Genomic DNA, 19,743 nt, shown 5'->3' on the forward strand with positions numbered 1-19,743 from the left:
TTTTTAATGTCTAACACATCATTTAAAGAAGGAAACGTGCAACTTAAACTAAGTTTGTTTATTTTCTGCGCGGGTTTTCACATCCCAAAGCGGTTAGAGCTGGGGGGATGCCGTAGCAGAGGGCTCCATAATATCGGCCATCTAAGGTTCTTTAACGTGCACTGACATCGCACACTACACAGGACTCTAACATTTCACTTCCACTGAAATTTGACCTTCGCAGCTGGGATTTAACCGGCGCCTTTTGGGTCAGTAGCTGAGCACTGTAACCACTGAGCCACCGCGGCGGCAAACTCAAATTGCGTGTCTATAACCTTTAATGTTCTCACTATCGTTATGCTTGGGCACTTTGTGGGAAAGACTCAAGGTGCGGACCCGTTCATTCTTGAACAGGAAAGTAACTGTGTACTTCGAGTTAGGCTGTAGATTTTGTTACATAGCCGGTGCTATCTTCAGTGCTCCAGCGTACGTAAGGCGGTGGAGTTGTTCTGTTTTATGCCGAGTTGTCTCTCTTTGCATCTATTCGAACCCAGGCTCTATTTGGTAGCATGTCTCGAGTCTACAGGCTGAGGAAGGACTGAAGCTTAGAACTTTCGAAAACAAAAACAAACAGGTTGAATGGAATTTTTACGAAAACTTATTTACATACTGAAAAGGTTTCACGAGCAAAGGGCCAGGAATGAAAGTTCATAGTGACGAGTGACTGGAGCATCCTTTTTGCCAAGGCTCGGAGCATCTTGGCTCACACAACATTACTGTTTGATCCCCTGAGGTCCAGCCCATCCCTCAGGCTGTAGGCAGTGAAACGCAGGGCACATCCCTCTCAGGATGGAAGCAAAACAAAACAGCACAACGCTACAGCAGAAGAAACGAAGCAGGGTCTTCTGTCAAAGACGCAATAGCCTGAAATATCTGTTGGCAGTGCAGTTTATTACATCAAGGTAGATGTTATCATGTTGATCACGGTCAGACTGGTGAAAATTGGCACACTGATAGGGCTGACAGATGCCACTTTGATGCGATTCACAGATTTTAACCAATGCTTCAATTAGTGAAATGTATTATATCCTGTGTAATGTGGGGACTCGCACAGGTAGTGTGGAGGGCCACAGTCCTTGTTCCAGCAGTGCTTCTCAGCAGGCCGGCGTTCGCAAGCGCTCACCAGAGCTTGTTGGAGCTTCGTCAACTTTGTCTTCTGTCTTCTTCCTCTCCTTCATCGGCGCTAGCCGCTGGGGCAGCACACCCAACTCTCTTTCTTACAAAACCCCCGGGATGAAAAGGCGCCATATTGGCGGCCTAAGGGCACGAGACGATGGCTGGGTCGTAGTACGGCTTCAGGCGGTCTAAGTGCACAATTTCACGGCCGCGGTGGCGACGATCAGACGAAGGCGTGATGGGCTCCACGAGATAGTTAACTGGCGATGTCTGCTGCGCAACGCGATAGGGGCCCTGTTATTTGCTCAGCAGTTTTGTAGACTGTCCTGGGCTGGAGGAGGGCACCCAAAGCCAAACCAAGGATTCAGGAATATAGGGCGGCGGCAGACCATGAGAAGCGGCGCGGGAGCTTTTCTGACGGTGCTGGTCGTGAGAAGTAAAAGAATGGGTGAGTTGACGGCATTCTTCGGCATGCGCAGCGGCCTGAGAAACGGTTGTAAATTCGGACGAATCGGGGCAGTAAGGAAGTACGGTGTCCATGATGGAGGAAGGCTCGCGTCCGTACAGAAAAAAATACGGGGAAAAACCAGTAGTGGCTTGCGTTGCAGAGTTAGGCATATGTAACGAAAGGTAGAACACGGTCCTAGTCTGAGTGATCGGCAGAAATGTACTTGGCCATCATGTCGCCGAGGGTCCGGTTAAACCGCTCGGTCATGCCGTTTGTCTGCGGATGGCACGAAGACGTCGTGCGGTGAACGATATGACACTCCCGGACAAGAAGACGCGACACCGGTCGCTGAGCAATTCCTGAGGTGCACCGTGACGAAGAATAATGTGCTGAAGTATGAAACCGGCTACGTCAGAGGCCGTCGCAGCTGGCAACGGGGCAGTTTCGGCATAGCGCGTGAGGTGATCAATGGCGACGATGATCCAGCGGTGCCCTGGGGCAGTGCTGGGAAGAGGGCCATAAAGGTCCATTCCAACGCGGTCGAATGGCCGGGCCGGACACGGTAACGGTTGCAGAGGAGCAGGTGAGTGCGGTGGTGGGTTCTTGCGCCGCTGACATTCCAGACAAGAGCGTATGTACTGGCGGACAAAACGGTACATACCCCGCCAATAATACCGAAGGCGCAGGCGGGTAAAAGTTTTCAGCACACCGGCATGAGCACATTGCGGGTCGTCGTGATAACTGGCACAAATGGCGGAGCGGAGATGCCTGGGGATCACGAACAGCCATTTGCGACATCGGGGAGGTAGTTCCGACGGTACAGCAGCTGGTCACGCACGACAAAGTGATGAGCTTGACGACGGAGCGCTGGAGAAGGGAGGCGGGCTGATCGGTTGTCTAAGAAATCCAGAAGAGAAGTAATCCAAGGATCTTTGCGCTGCTCAGAAGCCATATCAATAGTGTCAAGAGAAGGTGTGAGGCCGGAAATAGATGGCGAGTCAGGCTCAGAGGTCACAGGGGAGCGCGAGAGAGCGTCGGCGTTGGAGTGTTTACGACCGGAACGATAAATGACTCGAATGTCGTAATCTTGTAAACGCAGAGCCCAACGAGCGAGGCGGCCAGATGGTTCTCTGAGTGACGACAGCCAACAAAGGGCATGGTGATCTGTAATTACATTGAACGGGCGCCCATATAAATAAGGACGAAATTTTGTGATCGCCCAAATAATCGCCAAACATAATCGCCAAGAGAGTTGGGGTTTGCTGCCCCAGAGGCTAGCGCCGATGAAGGAGAGGAAGAAGACGAAGAAGACGGCACCGCGGGCAGGATGGCCGAGCTGGAGTCGCTGATGAAGAAAGCCCAGGAAGAGGTTCTCCGGGCGGTGCGTGCCGAAGTGGTCGAAGGCAACCTCAGCAAGGCGGTCACTCTCTACGCGCTGGCTGGCGGGATCTACCTGGAAGCACTGCGAGAGGTACGGGTCCGCTGCACCAGCTGCATGAGTCGGCTGCGGGAGCTGAAGGACTACGCGACGCCTTGTCGCCCCGCTCCTGCCATCGAGGAGGGCGCTGAAGGTGCAACTGCTGCCAAGCCGGACGAGTCCGATTCGGGATCAGAGGAGGACGAGGAAGAGGCGGCCCTGTTCAAGCGCCCAGATTATGAGATGATCTGTCCCTTGGAAGGAGTGCTCGTCCTCGGAAAGTCCTCTTACAGCCCTTGCAGCGATATTGGCCTTGTGGGGCTGGTGCCTAAGGTCCTCCGTCAGGCGGGCCTGGCTCCCTGCCGGACGCGCCGAAGATCACGCTCGCCCAAGCGCCGGCCCGTGCGAAAGGTGCTGCTGTACGGCCCGTCGGCAACAGGCAAGACGTGCCTGGTGAGCGCGATCGTGGCGCGCAGCTCCGGGGCCACGGTCTACTACGTGTCCACGCCCATGCTGCTCAGCAGGTGTCGCCTGCGTGGCGACGTCGTGCTGGTGCACTTGCTGTTCGACGACGCCCTGCGCCGGGCCCCGTGCGTGCTCTTCTTCGACGACCTGGACGCCCTCTGCGGCCTCTCGAAGTCCCCGAGGGACCAGGAGGGGCTTCGCGCGCTCAAGTGTGCCTGGCTGGAGCGCGTGACTCTGCTGCCGCCGGCCAAGGGGGTCTCGGGCCCCGCTGTGCTCGTGATGGGCGTGGTCAACAACCCGTGGCTTTTGGACGACGACGTGCGCACCCAGTTCGAACTCGTCCTGTACTCGCCTCTGCCGCACGAGGCCGACCGGCTGCGCCTGCTCAGGCAGCTAGTGTGAAACCCCAACTCTCTTTCTTAAAGCTGTTATGATTATTATTATTGTTCTCTTTGTTGTTTACCTTTTGTACCCTTCTTGATTGTATTCCTTTGTCGGTTGAATGCCGTGCTAATTTTATTCACCGGTTTTTTCTCAATAATGAAGGGTTTCGTGACTTCTGTGCTTTCTCATTGCATCTCATTTATTGTTTTTCATTCACTTTATTCTTATGTTTTGCACTCACTGATGGCCCTAATTAGTTGTCACACGCTGTATGCTATGTCTTGTAGAGATCTCTTAGACCTAGACAGCTGAGCTAGCAGGTTTTATCCAGGAAGTCGCATTGCGTGCAAGTTCACACTATTCTTGCTGTAGCCAGTATCTAGCTTGAAATTGATGCTTTCACCATGCATTTCAAGGTGCGATTGATGTCGAGGTGGTTGCATACCAGGAAAAATATTTCAGCTCATCCTGCTGTCAAGAATTTTCAAGGAACACAATTAACTTTTCTAGGACCTCCTACCTCATTGGCTTTGCTTTAACATGCATTAAATACTGCTGGGATTTGCTGCAGGTGTAACAGTCATGATCGTAGGGCACGGCAGGTGTGCAATTTGTGCGTTTTTTAACAGTGCGAAATATTGTTGCTTTGGCTGCGAGAACTGTGCTGCATCTTTAATACTATAACATTATGGTCCCAAATCAAGGTGCATTTTTCTCATTTTTGGTCGGTGACGACACAAAAGGGTCTGCCATACAGGTATGGGCGGAACTTACCGGCGGCCCTGACTACTGCCAAACATTCTTTTTCAGTTCAACTCAGCGCGTGACAGTGCGCGGCTGGCGTGGGAAATTACTTCATCGACACCGTCTTGCCGCTGGTCTACAACGGCGGCAAGACCGATGTTACTCGCATCCGTATGTATCTCCGTGTCGGCATCTTCATCAAAATGCGCCAGGATTTGCGGAGAATGGAGTTGGCGTCGTAACTCGTCGAATTCGTTGTCCCAGGAAATTGATGCGTCAGCCCGGGCTAGGAGCGTCAGAGGGTTGGAGATGTGGGCGAAGTTTTGAAAGAAGCGACGGTAGTAGGAGTACAGGCCCAGGAAACGTCTGACTTGTTTTTTGTGGGCGGGTGCCGGAAAGGCAGCAACGGCAGCAAGCTTCTCTGGGTCAGCTCGGATTCCGTCAGCAGTAATGACGTGCCCGAGAAACTTCCATTCGGTGAAATCAAAGTGACATTTTTGTGGTTTGAGGGAGAGATTGGCGGATCGAACGGTTTCAAGGACAGTTCTGAGGCGGTGAAGATGTTCCGCGAACGTTGCGGAAAAAATGATGACATCATCAATATAAGCAAAACATGTCTGCCACTTCAGACCTATGAGGACGGTGCCCATCATTCTTTTGATCCTGGCAGGAGCTCAGCAGAGCCCAAATGGCAGCACGCGAAATTCGTAGAGCCCGTCCGGTGTTATGAAGGAGATTTTCTCACGGTCCTTCTCGCCCACTTCTACCTGGCAATAACCACTCCTGAGGCAGACCAAAGAGAAGTACTTGGCTTGGCGAAGTCGGACGAGGAAGTCGTCGATACGCGGCAGCGGATACACGTCATTCTTGGTCACACTCGCCGCATTTGTTTTTTCAGTCCCGAACTACTTGCTGACAGCTCTCGGCTTCCGCTCTGACAGGAAACAGCCTCATGTTCACATGACCTACTTGCCATAGGCTGCTTTCGAACTCGGCGCCAGTGCCGGGCTCTCTCTTGGTTACCGTACAAGGACGCTGTCATCTGCTAGCAGACGACGCAAGCCACGGCCACCACGACGCCGATGCAACGCCGTGCGCTCGATCATGATACTGAGTCGATTTAAAAAAATTATGGCTGAGGCTTAGCTAAGGTTAAGCCTAGTCAGATGCGAAGCATATTGGTGGCTAGGCTTGATAATACATGGCTTTCCTTGGTTGCATACTTGGTCATTTTAATACAACCACTAGAAGCCTTCGTCGTGGGGGAAGACAACGGCATGGCTACAGCGGAACGCCGACTAACCCCGAGACGCGCGTTGGGTGAGTGCCTGGATTGCCACGGAAGCCGCGTCTGCCTGCCCGGTGGAGCGAGCGTTTCACCTACACCGAGTGTGAACGCGCGTTCGAAATGCGCGGGAATGCCGCTTGAGGACATTCCGGCGTCTGTGCGATGGCATCGTCACGACGACGTCACGGTGTCACGTGGCGTGACGGCTAGGGGTTCCACGGCGACGGCGCGAGGTGGAAGCCGCCTCTCTAAAATGATGTCACGTGGTGTGACGTCACGGCGTCACGTGGTGTGACGTCACGGTGTCACGTGGTGTTACGTGGTGTGACGTCACGGTGTCACGTGGTGTGACGTCACGGTGTTACGTGGTGTGACGTCTAGGGGTCCCACGCCGACGGCGTGAGTGGTAGCTCTAGAAATATGCTTCGCATAAAACTGTACTGTCAGCTTAGCGTAGGTACATTACAGAACTCAGCTTCGGAGGTATGCTCGCCGCTACTTCTTGCGGCGAAGTTCGCACAAAGTAGTCCAACTCGTTGCGGATAGGCAGATAGACGAAAGCCTTCGCAAAAATGTTGACGACAAGCTCTATAGCTAGTCCAGTATACGAGTGGTTCACCTGCGATGCTTTCAGGTAAGCGTACAGAGAGCATGTCGCAAAACAAGCGAACAAGAACCTCTTGACGACACGAGCAAACAGTACGTGCTCTCAGCTCCGAACGCGCGTCCGTGTGCGGTGGATTTCAAGAAAATAAACGAAGATCCAAGAACAAAAACTCTTAGGATGACTCAAAGAGCAGCTACGGAGTCATGTGAAGGTTTAACGCATGATATCGTCCTCCAGGAACACGAGAAGTACGCAAAATGCACACGGAGTCTAACACAATATGGCTGCCAGCGCAGCGCGCAGCTGTCGTCTGCTGCCTTTCCCGCAGCCGCAAGTAGCCCACGGACTCCCATTGGTGAAAAACGAACGCGTTACTATGGCGATGCAGGCAGGTGGGCGGAGCTTTGGGGCTTCCCGAGCAAAACAAATCCCGGACTTGAGTCCGCAAGTAGTCCCGGACAGTGCGGGACTGAAAAACAAATGCAGCCACTGTTAACACGTTCGCTCTTAGCCCCTTATCAAAGTTTTGATCTCTGTGCGTCGTGGCCCACCGGTGGGTCACCTGACGCTACCCTCGGGTGCGGCGTGACGCACCGGTGGGGCACACTACTGAACATATTCTTCCACCTGCTGAAAGATGGCTCTACTGGCATTTTCGGTGGTCATAGCTTGTGCGGGCTACTTGAAACATGTATGCTAGCTCAGAAAGTCATCGCGTGGTTCACTTGGCCCGTGCATTTCCAGTAAGTTGCTTTACCTGGGGCCGTATTTTAAAATATCCGTTGTACACTTTCCGCTCCGTTTCGCGTGACATAAGGGTGAAGGAATCAATCATCAGAAGAAAGCAGCAGTCGACCAATCACAGAAATGAAAGGAAGGCGCACACACGCGTTGACGATAGCCTTCGCCATTCGTTGCGTGCTCCGGTTCAATATTGGCTGCAAGGTGCATCCAATAGTGAGGTCCCGTTCCCAATGAGCCAATAGTCAAGTCGCTTCGCACGGACGTTTGAACGGCATGGCTAAGCAATCGAGCAATAATGCCCTGACGTAGAGGACCAAATGGATCATAAAAACAAAATGGATAATGGATCCTTGTAGCGTACGGCAACTGGAAAATTTATCGACTCATTTATTACCGCTACACTGCTCGCTTCATCCCCAGTGAACGCTACTGAAACACGTTCTCAAGGATGTCCTTGAAAAACGGCGCCTTTTCTATCTACAAAATTTCTGCTTTATGTATCTAGAGCGCGGTCAAGAGTTTCGGTCGTTGTGGTACGAACGAGTGCCTCTGGCTCTCGCGCCTTCGATTCTTCCTTCTTTTCCTGGGCATGCACAAGTTTCCACAATAAAGAGTTTGCGTTTTGAAGCCGTTGACTGCTACGTTTACTAACCCACCGGCCAGCTCCCCTTTGTGAGGCAACGCCTCGTAACCCTGCGTTTCAGCAGTCACTAAGCACCAAGACTCAAGAACAAGACCTCAAACTCGACATTTTATTGAAGTACTTCCAGAATAATTTTCCGAAAAAAAAACAGTTCAAATCACAGGATCTGCAACTGAACGTCTTACGTGCCACCAGCTCACGATGTCTAAAGCGTAGCCTATGTTCAGGAGTTCTGCTCGTATTTTGGGCTGCCGTGTGTCCCGGCGGATCCGCTTCCAACGCACTTTGGTTCCAACGATCCGCTTTGGTTTTCTGTACCTCCGTCGAATTTTTGACAGTCCATCACAATTTTGGAATGTTCGTAAAGAATGGAAAGCACAAGGATGAGGACCACGAGGCTTGGCACTGAGAGTGAGCCAAGTTATTGCGAATAGGACAGGCTAATTCTTCAGCTGACCTCTTGCACACATTGTTAGCGCTTTTCAAATGTACGTTGCGCATGTGGAAAGCGGCCGAACAAAAGGCTGGAGCTGGTAGCTGGTAGCTGGAACATTTTCTGCGCCCTTTCCTGATAGCCGTCAGCTTTATCATCAGAAGCATTGCAAGCGCCAATGACAATAAATACAGGCGCGCTTTATATCTCTACCGCCATCTGTGATATGATAGCAGAAACGCATTTTCATGCACTTGTGGAAGCATATCGTCGCCGCAATGCAAGAAACGCCTCGTTGTTTCCTCCAGCACGGCTGGACTGCGTTGCGTGACCCACCGGTGGTCCACGACGCAGTGAACGCGTTAAGCTCCCCGTAGTCGACGCAGAATCGCACTCTTCCGTCTTTCTTCTTCACGATGACGACAGGAGACGACCGCGGACTGCTTGACGGTTGGATGACGCCGTCTGGGCGCACTTCTGTGACCTGTGTTTGGATAGCGTCTTGCTCACGAGGTGACATATGATAGAGCTGCTGATTGATCGGCCGAGCTCCTTCATGCGTGATTATACGGTGTTTAACTATCGCCGTTTGTCGCACTTTAGACGACGTCGTGACACACGCACCGAACTCCAGCAAGAGGTCCTGGAGTTGCCTTTTTTGAGCGGGTGGAAGGCCTGGATTTATGGCGACGTCGTTTACCGCTACTTCGTCAGCTCCAGCTGTGCCCTCTTCGCAAGCAAAGCATTTGGCCACTTCCTGAACATGGCCGGCATAAGCGATGGCTGTGCCCGGAACAGATGTCGATGCTCATTGCAGAAGTTGGTTACAAGGACCTCTCTTCAACTGTTATGAATGCAGCCAAGGCATCGTGTAACCGCAATCCCCTTAGTGAGTACGAGGGAGACATTCCCAAGCAGCACAACACTATTGGTCGAACGTCGGGCAATTGTTGGCGAAAATTGGCAAGAACATCTGTCCTACACTGACATTTGGGCCGAGCGCTACCACTTTGACACATTGGCCCTACTTTCATGCCAGTTTAGGGCCAACGTACGTGCGACCGGTCGGCAAACGCAGGCCCCTAATATTGGCCCGCTGTCTTGTGCTATCTGTGTTAGGCTCCACAACCCGGAGTCCCCGATGTCGCTCGTCACAGTTAAATGTAGCGAGAATGCTGGCACGTGGTGGCAACGTAACGTTATCGTCGGCGATTCGCAGGGCGGACCGAGAACCCTGGTGCCATGCTTTTCTGCAGCCATTGTGGTAAAAAACGACGCCAAGCGATTCGGGAGGTCTATTATAGCATCGTGCTTGCGAAGAAACTCGATGCCAATGATGACATTGCGAGAGCATTCGCGCAGAACGAGAAAAGTGGTGACGATTGTGCAGCCTCGAACCGTAACCCGGGCCGCACACATACCGAGTGCTGCGACAACGTGTCCGCCGGCCGTACGTATATCGGGGCCTTCCCACGGTGTCGTCACTTTTTTCAGGGCCGTCGCAAGCCGTCCGCTAAGGATGGAGTAATCTGCGCCCGTAGCGACCAACGCGCTGACCAACTTCGTGTCGAAGAGAACAGGGATGTCCAAGGAGATCGTGCCTACAGCGCGGCCTGTCGATGGCTGTTGGGAGTGACTCAATCGGTGCGGGGCGGCGAAAGCATGCAGGCGACTGGGATTTCGGCGCCGGGGCGATCCAAGCGGCGCGTTGGGGAAAACTGTTCGGCGATGCGGCGTTTGACGTCGAGAGGATTGGGTCGGTGCGGCGGCGGAAGGTGGTTGGCGTTTGGGGTTGCGGCATCGCGGAGTTTCGAGGGGCGCGTCGGGACAAACTGTTTGGCGATGCGGCGTTTGACATCGAGACGATTCGGATGGTGCGGCGGTGGAAGCTTTGTGGCGGATCGGCATTCGGCTTTCGGCGGCCTCGCCTCCAAAGGTCGCCGGAGCTAGTTTTCCCGACGACGGCTCGAGGAACCACGTTGTGCTGAGGCAGAACGGGACCAGAAGGCGAAGAAGAGCGTGGAGAAGGCGATCGCGACTCGCGGCGGGAAGGAGACGGTGAACTACGCTGGCGGGTGACATACTCTGGGATGTCCTCAGGGAGCTATCCAGGTCGTGGACAGGGGCTGTCGTGAGCAAATCCGCGCAGTCCCATTTCACGATACAGGCTCCGCCGGTAGGGATGGCCGGCCTCACCACAGTGGTAGCAGAGCGGTCGTTGATCCGGTGCGCGCCAGAGATCAGTCTTCCGCGGTGTGTCACGACCTGAGGAGCCGCGCAGATAGGCGTCGGGAGAACCCAAGACTAAGAACCTTTTAATTAGTTGTTGTTGTTGTTGATAAACCTTTATTTTCCATCAGAATGGAGGCCCCCTACTCCCTACCTCCGGCCCGCAGGCCGAGGGGCAGGGGCCGGGACCTCCGCGACTAGAGACAGGCAAGGAGCTTCTGGCTCCTCGCGGCAGCTATCTCCAGATGGACCGCTTTCTTCTACACGACGGGGTCCTTGCTTTTTAGAAGGGTTTCCCAGGCCTCTCTATTGTCTATTTTCTCTCGGAACCCTGGAGAATCCGCACATTCCGAAATCACATGGTCGAGGGTCCCCCTCTCCCCGCACTTCCTACACTTATCAAAATCCTCATCTTTTAAGACATGCGATGCCCACACTGGGTGTACGAAATTTTTAGCCTGTAGTCTCCTCCAAGCCGTAGCCTCTGTGTTAGCGAGCTCTTTGTCCGGGGGAGGAAAGAGTCTCCTGTTTAGTTTGTAATTTTCCACTATTTCTGTGTAATTTATCAGTCTCTCGTCCAGTTCCTTGTTATTGGGCGGTCCTGCCGCGGCTCGGAAGTAGAGATCTCAAGCCAGGGCGTTTGCCGCCTCGTGCTTTACATAGGACTGCATATTCAGAGCGACGGATACAACGGGGAAACCATGAAGAAGCTCGAGGGATATCCGGCGCAAGCCATAGGGATATTTAGAAGAATAGCACTCAAAGGACGAGGGCTAAGAGAAAAAAGCTTGATCAAGTTGGTGCAAGCATACGTTATCAGCCGGATAAGCTATGCTACACCCTACTTGAAGATCCGCGCCTCAGAACGGGATAAACTAGACACGATCATACGGGGATGCTACAAACGGGCTCTAGGCCTGCCCATAAGCACCTCCACTGAGAGACTCCTAGACATGGGTATTCACAATACATGGAGAGAGATTGCTGAAGCCACGAGAACGGCGCAGCGAGACAGATTAAGCCAATCAAACACAGGAAGGGCGATTCTAAGCATGGTAGGACTCCAGACGGAAAAGGGTATTCTAGTAAAGCGGGACATCCCAAGGGACATCAGAGAAAAGATCAGGGTAGATCCTTTACCCAGAAACATGCACCCTACATTTCACAAAGAAAGGAGGGGAAAGAGAGCTGAGGCGCTCACCAAACGCTTCGGCGAAATGAATGAGAAAGCAGTGGCCTACACGGAGGCGGCTAGCGGGAAACTGGGAGCAGCGGTGGCAACGGTCGCTAGTGGCCGGGGTACAGCTGTCTCTTCCGCAACCATAAGCAGTCGAAATCCAGAGTAGGCTGAAGAAGTTGCAATAGCGCTCGCTTGCGTGGGAACGGAGGCACAATACATAATTAGAGACAGCAAGACTGCTATCCAAAATTATGACCGAGGCAGAATAACACAGGAAGCACTGCGAATCCCAGAGGGACGCAGAATAAATAGAAATATCAGTCTAGTTTGGACACCAGCTCACGAGGCAGTTCCTTTTAATTAGACAGCCAGGTCCCACGTCAAAGAGCCAGCGTGCTTCGTGAGCCAAACGTCACTTCGTCGTCGTTCTCGCCGTGCTGAGGCCGCGCGGCACTTTGGGCGCGGGGAAATATGCACTAAATGCAAGCAAATGCTGAACATTGCGCTGTTTATCACATATGCATCCGAAGACCTGATAACTTCAGCCTCGTGGCGACATCTGATGTTTAGAACGAGAACCATTTTTCTCAACAAACCGATGTTCATTTTTAGGTATAGGGCGGCAGAAATAAAAAAAGGTGAAGCAAATTAATTGCTCATTGAGTTTTGCGCCAGTTAACATGAGAAAAAACGAAAGCCCGTCACCCCATTTATTACCAGCGAACTTATAAAAAAACCAAGTGACAACGATGAATTCACCTCCAAGCAAGGGGTCCTGCTTCGAAACGCGCCGCGATTTCGGAAAAGCTGTTTTAGCGTACACATGAGTCGCGCACGCTAAACTCAGGAAACTGCGTGCATAAAGCCGGCGTACATTATGACCCGATTTGGAATCGCGCTTGGCACATGCGCACTTTAAAGCACGCTATCAATTATGACGATATGCCCATTTTATGAAGGTGCTACACTACACAGCGTCAGAACGTCGCCTCTGCACTCATCACAGTCTTGGTAGGGCTGTAAGGAATAATTGAGGTGGAATATAGACCTAGGATGCAAGTGAAGGAGGCAGCTATAAATAATCCTCAAATGAGGTCCTTTAGCCAATGGCGACGGCCAATTGTCATGCCGTCGCTGTTAATCCTATTTCCAGGAGCCACTCCCCAGTCGTCTGCGATTTCATGCTGTACTCGCGGAGAAATTTAGACTAGGCAAAAAAGGAAGGAGGCGGTCCTTTGTGGTCTCGTGAGGAGTAGGCTCCTCAGCAACAGCGACCCTGCACCCTCTATCCAACTGCCCCTTCACCCCGAGCCCTAACTGTGAATAAAACCTACTCCCTACGTCACGGGGACAAAGGACCTTCTCCACCCTTTTTAACCTAGCCTCTACTGCATTGCAACCGCGATGTCATGAGAACCGGTCGATTTATCGACGCCGACTGGCTGGAGGGCCACCTTTGAAGTGAATTTGCTGCTGCTACGTTCTAGACTGTTGCTAAGACTCATCGACAAAACAGATGGAATCGCGGATTCTGGGCACGAACGGATCGCCATGTGGCCCGGTGTCACTCGCTCCGCCTCGTCAGCAGGTAGCAGCCTGCATGTAAACGGCGGACTGCGAAGGAAAAATCCGGACGCGATGGACTGGAACGTTCTCAAAACCACTGTCCTCCTCGTCCTCCTTGTGCTGTCGTCCCAGAAGCAAGGCAGGTACCGCCACTGAGAACTGCACCGGCAGAAAGGAAATGGGCAGGCAACGACACCGCACCAACCCCCCCCCCCCCCCCTGCCCCTAGTAAAAATATGAACAAAATTACCTACCCATGGAGACGAAATTCTAGAGGCCCGTATACTGTGTGGTGTCAGTGCACGTTAAAGAACCCCAGGTGGTCGACATTTCCGGAGCTATTCACTACGGCGCCTCTCATTGCCTGAGTCGCTTTGGGACGTTAAACCCCATAAACTAAACCAAAGCGAACAAAATTCTCAATAATTGGTATTATTAGTGGCAGCGAGACCGCTCCGGGTTAGGGGTGCACAATAGAAAGTAGAGGAAAAAACCATGCGCTTTTTTATGGCTTGCGGAGCCTGCGCCATCCGCAGATGAGGCGGAGCGAGTGACGCCGTGTCACGCGTCGCTCCGTCCACTCCTTGAATCTGCGATTCCGCGCGTCGTGCGGGTTGCATCTTCACGCGCAGACTGCGCTGGTAGTCCCTCCAGCTAGCGCCCTCTTATGGAGTGGTCCAATTTATTCTGCGGCCAACAATACATTCGGGCAAATATTTAATTGGCATAGTTTCTGCATCCCGAATTGCACCCTTTAAAAGGTTCTGTCAGCTAAACCACTGCCATATTAATGCTACAATTTGACGCGTGCGGTGACATTTCGTGGTCCACTTTTTTACACATTATGCGTGAGGGGAGTAGTTGCCTGTATCGATCAAAAATATTATAATTCCGCATTTTCTGCACCTAGGAGGAGCCGAACCTAGCGGCACATAAAGCAATGGTTATCGCTCATCTAGATTCCTCCTCTGGGCAAACTACCTCTCCTCCCATCTTGACAAGTAGTTTACTCAGAGTAAGTGCAATTGCGCCACCAGAAGCATTGCTACGTACCGCCCTTGTTTTGGTTTCTCGTAGCCGCAGGCGATGGAAACTAATCATTTTGTTTTAAACAGGCCATTACTTTATTCAAGCATAATATGAAAAAAAAATGGACCACCAGCAGCATGAATGTGCCAGTCGTTTAGCCGAAAGGAGCATTTTACAAGGTGCAGTTCGGGATGGAAAAATTACGCCAGGTGAAGATTTGGCCGGGTGTACAGCACCCAGTGACTTGGTGCACGTGCTCTTTTGACGCACGGATTTGGTTCAACAAACCTGGAGGGCCGAATTTGTTTCCGCCGCAGTGACGACAGGTATCGTTTCTGAAAACCTATAAAGTGATGTAGCTACTAACGCCTATAGAAAAAACATGTGGCGTCCTGTAGTAGTATCCAAGATGTGCAGAGTTAAATTTCAACTTATCAGCCTCCTTATAAAAGATTTCACTTTTTTGCCACCTGCGATTTCTCACACCCATGAAGACACAATTAATTAAATTAAAAAATAGTACCTACAGAATTGGCGGACAGTTTTCGCTGAAACACACAGCACAGCTTGTATATACAGCGTACTGTCCCCAGTCCAAAAATAAATCGACTAGTCAGCGAGAACAAAAGACCACCTCTTCAGGCCTTAATCTCCGCAAATGTTTGGGGCTTTCTGATGGCGTGCTTGTGCTGCAGAAATCATCATATGCTGTGATTTCTTTATTTGCTTTCGAAAACACACACGGTTTCGAAAAGCGTGCCTCTTTGGCGAGCGCAAAACAACGCCTCAGTGCATGCCACTTCTGGCGCACATATAACACCACCTCCTCTCTCTCTTGCGTGGGCTGGATTAGTGCGCAGCAGCGAGCACCGCAGCTCGGGCGGGACAGAAGTCACGTGTCAGCTGCGCCGAGTGATGTGAGCCGGAGGTGATGTTTTTCGCTGGCCACAAAGGTGCGCTTTAAGAAAGGGCACGCCTTTTAAGGCGAGAGTCTTTAATGCCTCACCATTGTCGACAAAAGGTTGTCAGCAGAGGTGCCACGCTTTTTCTAGTCAGACGAGGAAAGAAATGTTTGTGCAGGATGGGATTTGAACCACCATCCTTCCGTTCCGCCACCGAGCGTCCCACTGGCTGCGCCACTTCCTGCCAACGCATATGTAGTTCTCCTTGTCTAGGACGCTGGAGAGTGTTTGCAGAATGACGTCGAATCAGACGGATGCCTCCCTAACGCCCTCCAGTGTCTCCAGCATTTAAGAATTATAAACAGTTCAATCAATCACTTTATTTCAGCTTTTTTTTACAAAAACTGAGGGCGGCAAGAAAAAAGCAGTCATTACGACCGCTTGACAAGCCTCGCCACCCCTACTAAGAGGCAGTTTGGTAGCGACTATGATGGTTACTTCATACACTGGTAACAACGCAAGGTACAGGGAAAGACAAGGCATGTAAATATATGCATAAAAGGAAACATTTTTTTTTAAATACGTGCATAGAAAGAAACTTTTTGTTTTTAAATACATGCATGAAAGGAAGCTTTGTTTTTATTTTGCATGGAGAAGTAGTATTTCCGCACAACAGAATAAAGGTTTTACACAACATTTACGGTTCAATGCAATAGAATTCTATACATGGGTACGCATACTGTGGGACCTAGCTTGCAAACACATTTCGAATAGCCGAGACAGACATGCTGAGCAACGTTTCGTAAAAGGGCATGTTTAAGTATTTGGGAAGAATGTATTTTAGTGTGGAAAAGCCATAGTTTGTTCTGCATTGTGGTAATGAATAGATGATATGCTTTGTGAATCCATACTGACAGTTGGCTATTACACAGTGCTTCTGTAGGAAATTGTAGTAACGTCGATGCATTATTCGCTCTAGCCCCTTGGAGAAAAAAGGTAGTACAGATATTGGCCTGTAATTTCCTAGAACGTTTTTATCCCCTTTTTTATAAATAACCACAACTTTGGCCACCTGCATGGCAACGGGAAAACGTCCTGTGCGACGCGCGGTATTGTAAATATGTGTAAGGCATGGCACGATCAAAGGTAGTACGTATTTTACAGGTAAACTTTGAATATTACTTGGGTCAAGACTTGTCGAGTTCTTTAAACTTTTGCACACCGAGTAAACCTCAGCTTCGTCGGTTGGTTCAAGAAACATCGATTCGTTTAGCCTGTTGCCCAAAAATCTAGACATACCTGGATTGTACTGACTGCTTCCAACTTCAGTGAAATATTGGTTGAAGGCATTTGCACGGGACGGCCCAGCGATTTCCTTGCCATGCATAACTAGGCTCGCGAGGTCCTGATGTTGGTTATTTCGATTTAGCAGAATATTTAGGCGTCTCCACTTTTCTTTCGGGCGGTCTGAGGGATGCGCATTAAACAAGTTATTATAGTAGGCAGTCCTGGATGATTTAATTTCGCTATTTAAGCGGTTCCTTAGCGACTTATAAGTGGCTAACACATCGGGGGCTCTACTTTTTATGAAAGTCGCGAAGAGCTTGTGTTTCTTTTTTACCAGTCGTACCAAGCGAGCAGTCATCCATGGCTTTCGTGCTTTTTTTGAAGGTTTTATCTGAACGATGGGGAAACACTCAATATAAATTGGGAGAAAGAGCTGAAGGAGCTCACTGTATGATTCATCGGGTGTTGTGTGCTGGAAAACAGGATTCCAGTTCACAAGTGAAATACTGTTCCTGAAATGGTCAAGGCGGCTTTGGGAAAGTAGCTGTCGACGGACTTTCAAGGCTGTCTTTGCGGAAGGTTCTTTTTGAAGACGGACGAAGATAGGAAGATGGTCGCTAATGTCTATCGCAATACGACCGGCAAATGACGCATCCTCGCGATTGGTGGTTAGTAAATCCAAAGAAGAAGAAGAATGTGAGGTAACACGTGTAGGTCCGCGGATTTCATTTTGGAAGCCAGCTGTTTGTATGGTGACTAACATGCGCTCTTGCACTGAACTGCCTGTGCTCATATCTATGTTGAAATCGCCCCCGATGCACGCCAAGAAGTTTTCAGAAAGAAAAGATAACTCGTGTTCGAAGCTGCCAAAAAAATTGCTATATTACCATGTGGGGGACGATAAACAACGCAAAAAGCTTGACCGCCACACCTAACTGTCAGCATTTCTATGTCATCGTTACTTAAGCAGTGATCAGATAAAATGTCACAGGGATAGTTTTCTTTGATCAACATTGCTACGCCTCCGCCCCGCTTCGTAGTACGATTAAGAAAAAATGATCTGTACCCGGGAAGATGGATGACGTCAACGTCTGAGCGATACCATGTTTCCGTCAATTGAATGACATCGAAGGGACAGGTTAAGCTGCATAAAAAGTATGTTAGTTGGTCAGCTTTATTTACGGCCGATTGCATATTCAAATGTATGATTTGGCAGCATTTGTCTTTGTTTTGGGAAAAATATGCGTTGAGCTGTGAAGGTGTGAAAAGTGGCGATTCCTCCATTGGCAATGTTAGAAGAGCCATTTCCACGTGTGCTGCTTTACGGCGTCCCTAATTCATCTTCGATAAGTCTGCTTGTGAGTAAATGTGAACTACCGAAGAATCGTCAGTTTGGCGGGCTAGAATAGTGCCGTTCCTCGTCCACACATGTTTCCACGAGACCTCCTTCTTTCTCGCAATCGCAGCGCCTAGAAGCCTTTTGTTGTCTGGTGTAAGGTGTTCATTTACATAAATCGGTGGTGAAGTTGGCAAAGAACAATCTACACTGATGTCCTCATTTGTCAGACGTACTTTTTTCACCTTTTCCAGCACTGCGTCCCTTTTTACATGGGATTTAAACTGAACAACAATGTTTGAATTATTAGGGTCACGAGTGGGCACTCGGTGGCAACACGCTACGTCCGACTCAGTGATAGGTTCATGAATAGCATCTCCAAGGTTTGTAACAAGATTAAGAACATTTTCCTCGTCTTGCTTCAGGACACCTTTAATTTCAATGTTCGACCTTCGTGAATATTGTTCTGCATGATTAAGCTTCCTTTCAAGCTCCTTTGTCTGCTTTTCTAGAGCAGCACACGCCACGCTCAATTCGTTGGTTACTTGCTCCAACTTCGCGTTCTTTTCCTTTTCATTTTTTAGTTCCTTTTTTAGGTCCTCAATTTCAGCATGCGCGTGGTCAATGCTCTTAATCATCTCAGTTTGCTCATTGCGAACTATTAGGATTCATTGCGCAGGTTTCGTTCGACAGATTCTCGTGAAGCTTTCAGTTCCTGCTTTTTATCTCTTCTTTCAACTTTGACAGGTCGGCTCGCATTTCGTCCTTTACTTTTGCCGCATCTTTTGACATTTTCAGAACAACAGGGCACACACCAGTTGGCAGCAGCGGCGACGGACAAGAAATGCAAAATTTCGATGTCTAAATGCCAAGCACTAACCTGCGGAACCGGGCAAACGGAGCGTTAGGCGTTGTTTTCCGTGCGTCGTCGCTACTGCCAAGTGATGAGGGTAGCCAGCGATAGCGGTTTTATAGCCGGGTCGCGGTACGTCACTGCTTCTGGTGATAGCAGACGCCCCTCGTCGGTGACGATTACGTCCCCTGGTGCCGGTTGTCCGGTAAAGGGCAGCGCGTCCAAGCGGAGGGAATGCTCGGTCGGCTAGAAACTGTCGATGCAAAGGGGCGGGAACGACCTGCGGAACCGGGCAAACGGAGCGTTAGGCGTTGTTTTCCGTGCGTCGTCACACGGAAAACAACTAACATCTCAACCACACATCAGTGACACAAGCAGCAACATCGCGCTAAAGCCTTTCGGCTCACCGCCCTTTAGGTCAACAAAGTGTCCCCCTGAATTTTTGGATCGAGATTGCCAAAATTTGTTGAGTCACAGCGCCGAGGGTAATCGCGCTTACGAAATCATAAACCCTGATACGGCTGTTGCAAGCCGCCCACTCCAATTGTCCAATTTCAACCAAGCGCCTAACTGTAACATAAAAATTTAACAATCAGAATTTATTTAACCATTTCACTGATTAACGTATGTCTCGTGTTTTCGGATGTCCGCCAACACTGGTATTACTTTGTCACTTAAAGCCATCTTTTTACATTAAAATGTCATTCTTAAAAATAGCAGTGGGCTTCTCTGAAACATCGGGTATAAGGTGTTAATATCTGCTTTTTTGCAATAGTTGATTAGTGCCCATGTTGACGGTACATTTAATCGACAATCAAATTTATACGAAACGCAGTTTCTACTGAAAATCGGGAATAATGAAAACACTTTTTGAAGTCTTACAAGCAATTTGCCAGAAAGACTTCGGCTGCTGTCACGTGTCGTGCATGTCTCCAAGTGATAGAGGCTGATGTCTAGAGTGAAGCCAAGAATTGTTGCAATTCACTTGCTGGTGAAGAACTCAATACCGATTGCAGAGACCAAATGACATGAC

The 19,743-nt window shown here is 50.3% G+C and overlaps 1 protein-coding gene across 1 annotated transcript; it reads left to right on the forward strand.

Moving 5' to 3' along the window:
* Positions 1-2,930: 2,930 nt before the first annotated feature.
* LOC149357987 (vacuolar protein sorting-associated protein 4B-like) lies at positions 2,931-3,887 on the forward strand. Its single transcript, XM_089576702.1, has one exon. The coding sequence runs from the start codon at positions 2,931-2,933 to the stop codon at positions 3,885-3,887; it is 957 nt and encodes a 318-aa protein (XP_089432828.1).
* Positions 3,888-19,743: the final 15,856 nt, after the last annotated feature.

The sequence above is a fragment of the Amblyomma mixtum genome, chromosome 3, assembly GCF_055824585.1.
Source record: "Amblyomma mixtum isolate Tamu chromosome 3, ASM5582458v1, whole genome shotgun sequence".
Taxonomy (NCBI): domain Eukaryota; kingdom Metazoa; phylum Arthropoda; class Arachnida; order Ixodida; family Ixodidae; genus Amblyomma; species Amblyomma mixtum.